Source organism: Athene cunicularia, assembly GCF_003259725.1.
Source record: "Athene cunicularia isolate RWA chromosome 2 unlocalized genomic scaffold, athCun1 chr2_part1, whole genome shotgun sequence".
Classification (NCBI taxonomy): domain Eukaryota; kingdom Metazoa; phylum Chordata; class Aves; order Strigiformes; family Strigidae; genus Athene; species Athene cunicularia.
The window spans coordinates 116,850,455-116,855,224 of NW_020799095.1; the positions used below are offsets into that span (position 1 = coordinate 116,850,455).

The following is a 4,770-nucleotide window of genomic DNA, read 5'->3' on the forward strand; positions in this document are numbered from 1 at the left end:
CCTGGGCCTGGGCCTGGGCCTGGGCCTGGGCCTGGGCCTGGGCCTGGGCCACCTCCTGCGGCCCCTCCTGTGCCGGCTCGGGTTTGGAGGAGCTGGCAGCGAGCACGCAAGTCTGGACTGGCGGGATGGTTTATGGGGTTTCTCTGAGAAAATTGAAGAGTTTATTACCGGTGGGTTAAGAAAGTAAACAGGACTACCTGAGATGGAACCGCGTTCACTTTATTTCTGGTGTATCTGACACACAACACTATTCTTGGTAAAGCCCCAGCTTTTTCAACCTTGAAATGCTTCTGTTCTTACTGAATAGTCAGTCTTCTAAAAGTCCAAGCCACGGAAAATTCATCTTTTTGGTGTTGTCATTAGCTGGTTTACACAAGCACAATGAATACTTTGTCCTAAAGGTCTCCAAGGGAAGAATGAGTAACTGGCAGGGTATGTGTTAAGAGAAAGGAATATATAACTGGAGGGCACAGTATTGTAATTACAGCTGTGTGTTCGAGGAAAAAAGGTCTGTATGCAGCAGGTTTTGCACAGGCAGGTTATTTGCATATGGCTGTGTGAAGTTTACCGGTCCCATCCCTCTGAAGGAAAAGCTGTGATGATAATAACTGAAGTTTGCTAAGATCTTTTCTGTTACTCCGTGAAAAATAGTGCCTTTGATAGTGATGTGTGAACATTATAGAATTTTATTCCCAAACACATGCATATTTCCAGTGCCAAACTGTTGTCTTTCAGTATAGAAGGATATGAACTATTCCTAAGAAAAGTAACATTTGATTCAAACATCAGGTTTGAAGCAAACGCGTTCAGAAGATTTATTACCGGTCTGCTGCTACACAGCGGCAGCTCGAGGTTTGACATTGACTTTTGGCCGAGATTTCACTTGCCCCTTTTTCTCTTCAAGGGATGCCATTCATTTAGATCTCAGTTGCATACAAAACTAGACTGACTTCTCTATGCTTCTACATGGCTATTATACTTGGCCTTTTACCAGTCTAATCTGCATCTGACACCCTCATCCTGTACAGCAAAGAACTCCTGGAAACCTGCACTGTTGGGTCACTCTCCTCTTAACTACCATCACCTTTACAACTCCTTCCCATCTCCTCATTAATAAATCTAAATACAGATAGCTGTCCCAATAACGACGGCCTGTGCTAACCCACTTTTTACTACTATGGAGAGTACAGATCTTCAAAAAGTCGCACTCATCTTTAAGTAGGAGTAGATACTCGTCTAGGAAAAACTGTCCTTTTGTACATTTTTTTTCACAAAGTACAATAGTTTGTGTGGCTGAATGGTGCTCTCGCTATGTAATTCTTGTAATAAACCACTTACAATTGTAAATAATAAATATATGCCTAAAATACTTTAAATATGCATATAAAACATATACTGAAAATATTTAAAGCATTTTTTACTGTTTAAAAGAATAATCTTGTAAAAGCTCAGAATGCTGCAGAGGTGGAGGGGAGTTCCAGATTTTACCATACTTCACAACTCTGGCATGTCTTGGGTGCTTTGTCCAATTCTAATGGCTCTGCTAATTTTTTATATGCTTCCTTGTACCGGAGGCCCGCTTTTCAGTGCTGCTGGACACGCAATTGCACTGACATGCTCAGCACCTCTGAAAGACGTCACGAGTTTGACTCGAGATTGAAAACAGTAAAATGATTTTTTTATAAAGGTTGTTCTTGCTAGTATTTGTGTTTTCCTTTTCTGCCCAATGTAATTTTAAAATGTAAACTGCAAAGAAGTTTCTAAAAATGCTGAATATTACCCCAAGAAACTATCAGTCCTGTACAATGAGAAACCGATGCATCTTTTGCAACTCAATCAATACATAATATCCACTGAATGATATTTAATAAAATGTTTATCTCAGCAATAGCACACTATATGAGAAATACAGTGTTTTACAGAACAGATACATCAGATGGCATTTGTGCATTTAGTTTCAACTTTTCTCTAAATATAGATGTTTAAGTGAAAAACGTGCCAAGAACAAGCCAACTCTGGGCTCCCTTCTTTCCGTGCACAAGCTGCTAAAAGATGAGATAAACGAAGCTGGGTATCGTGAGCAGACAAGCAGTTGTACCTGGGTACCACACAAACACATTGTGAACCCCGCAACATGCAACACGGTTGTATGGATCGACACAAGCAATTCCTAGCGTATGGAGCTGTCTGTGTACACAGGATTTCAGCACACGTTTACTTGAGGCCAGCATGCACCTGTGTTTTCAGGAATAGCTACACACATTTAAGATTATCCAAAGGACGAAGCTGACCTGACCACTGCGGCCAGCAGGATTTCTGCCCTTGGCTTCATACAGTGAAGAAAGTGCCCGTGGGGTTTCAACTGCTATTTTTACACGTGCGCTTTGCTTTTCACCGCAGCCTGACTGCTCTGTGCTGAGCCAGTCCTGCATCACCCCTTCTGCCCCATGCACCCCTTCGCCTTCTCCCCCCTTCCTTCTGCCCCATGCACCCCTCAGCCTTCTTCCCTGCACAGCCCATCGCTGCTGCCCATCAGGGATGAGGTACCAACTGCCGGCAGCACTGCCTCTGCACCTGCCTCTTGCCTCGCTGCCAATTGCGGCCGCCTTCTCCTCATCCCCCTTTTCAGATCCCAGCAACGTCCTCTAGGACAGAAACCAATCATGCGTCACATTAACTTTATGAGGTATTAGTTACATTTAAGAATCAATTCCTTCTCCTCTACAAACAGTATTTCAGGAATTGCAGTTTGTCTGTAGATACTATTTTTTAACTTAAATATATATATATAAGGTGTAATAAATATTTTTATTTTTAAGCGAGAAGGGAGATTAGATTTGTGAAGTTGTTGATGTTTCTCCTTGGTTTGCGCCGTCTCCTTGTCCCGAGTGAGTCAAAAACTGTCCTGTAGCTCCAATGTACAACCTGGAACGCATCGGCCACTTCTGCAAGAGAAGAGACAAGCCCAGCTGAGATACTCAGTGTCTTTGCTGCCCAAATGCAGCTCTCAGCAAAGCTGGAATCACAATACAAGAAAATAGGAAAAGTTTCCTATCATCAGAAGGCTCCCCTTTTGTCAATTATTGGCAAATTGTCAATTGTTAGAAACTCGGTAAGGGAACCTCAGCCTGGATGTTTCCTCTGGTCATGAATCGCAAGGCTCAGCTCAGAAACCCCGCCGTGACCCAGGGGTGAGAGCAGGCTGGGCTGATCACCCAGCGTACCGCTATTTGTATAGTAAATGCTCTGTTGGTAAAAAAAACAACACATTTTTCTTCTCAGTGCCAGGGATACTGCGGGGCTACCCCCATGCCCGCCATGGCTACAGCCCTGTGCGTGTACCCATTCGTGCCGGCCAGCCCACACACAACCCGCCGCAGCACAGTGGTTGCCAAAAGCTGTGTTAAAGAGGGTTTAATATAATTGCGCCTTGGTGGTCTTCAGCACTGACAACTTCTTCATCAGCACCAAGGATTTCAGATAAGACAATTCATCTTTCTGTTCGGCAATTATCAGAATCATCTGTTACACTGGTATTAAATATTTATTCTTACAGCTCAAGTTTCTTAACCCGAGCAAGTTAGTTACTGCAGACGGCCCTGCAGTAAGGGTGGCCACAGCTGGGTGCTGCTCCTCCCTCAGGAGGAAGCATTCAGCTCCGGCTTGATGTGCCCAGTTCATTATTAGAGGTGGATGTTTGAAAAGACAACTTGTCGTAAAGTTTGGATGCAAAAATACCTGAAACACAGCCAGCTTGTTCCAAACGCGTCTGATTTTTTTTAAGACACTTTTGGAAACAGGTTGGCACCTTTCCGGTGAGTAACAAAAGGAAGCTCTAAAAACTAACTCTGGGGCCTAATGCTGCAGTTAGATCTCAGCTCTTCTATGTAAAGATGTAAAGCAGCAGCATATTCTCACTTGGAAAGACCATACGCTCTCCCTTCAGTATTTTTATTTCAAGTGATGTGAATTCATTGCCAATAAAACATCAGAGTTTAAAGTCATCAACTATATTTTTTGTTCAGTGTACACACAACTGTACTTGGATATTTTACTTTCCTCACTATTTGTATTTACTGTGCTTGATACATGAGTGTAGTTGAAGTCCTTATCTGTACTGGTTGTCTCACATCCTGCACTTTAGGGGTTTTTTTTGAAGCATGTACTGTGATTTTTCTGTGACACTTTTGTTCTAGTGCCAACTACAAAATTCATTTACTGCCAGGAATATTAGAAAGATTGGTTAGACTCCTAGAATTGTTGCAAAACTAAATACAGGTGACACATAAATAAGATTATAAAAAATAATTTCTAGATAAATCCAGTATTGCTGTATTCCAGTAGCCTGGGAAATGTGCATCTGGATCATTTAACTGCTGTAATAACTATTTAAAAGTGTTTTTCTGCCAGTAATAGTTGGCAGCTGATAAAAAGGACCATAAGAGACCTGTGTCCTTTCACTCTGACCAAGGGAACTAACAGAAGCTACTTAGAACTTATTTTGAAATATATCACAATATTTTTTTTCTTAAATTATAGCCATCTTCTAATTGATGTAAAGGTTTTGCTTTTTTAATGAGCCTGCTAATCATTTAAACGGCCTCAAAAGCCTACGTCCACATCATGCTTTTAACAGCGACCAACACTGAACAAGAAACTCTCTGTGAATTAGTCACTTTATAGGAATTAGAGATTACTTCACAAATTAATCTTAATTAAATCAGTCTGAATTCATCAGACTCCTAAAAAAAAAAAAAAAAAAAAAAGAAA

The 4,770-nt window shown here is 41.6% G+C and overlaps 1 protein-coding gene across 3 annotated transcripts in view; it reads right to left on the reverse strand.

The window, feature by feature from the left end:
- Positions 1-1,840: 1,840 nt before the first annotated feature.
- The window catches only part of TCF24 (transcription factor 24), a 7,088-nt gene continuing 4,158 nt past the window's right edge, over positions 1,841-4,770 (reverse strand). For all 3 annotated transcript variants that reach the window (XM_026843707.1, XM_026843708.1, XM_026843709.1), the window contains one exon: positions 1,841-2,945. In XM_026843707.1, the coding sequence (XP_026699508.1) occupies positions 2,832-2,945 (114 nt within the window). In that variant the 3' untranslated portion in view covers positions 1,841-2,831. The remainder of the gene's footprint in view (positions 2,946-4,770) is intronic.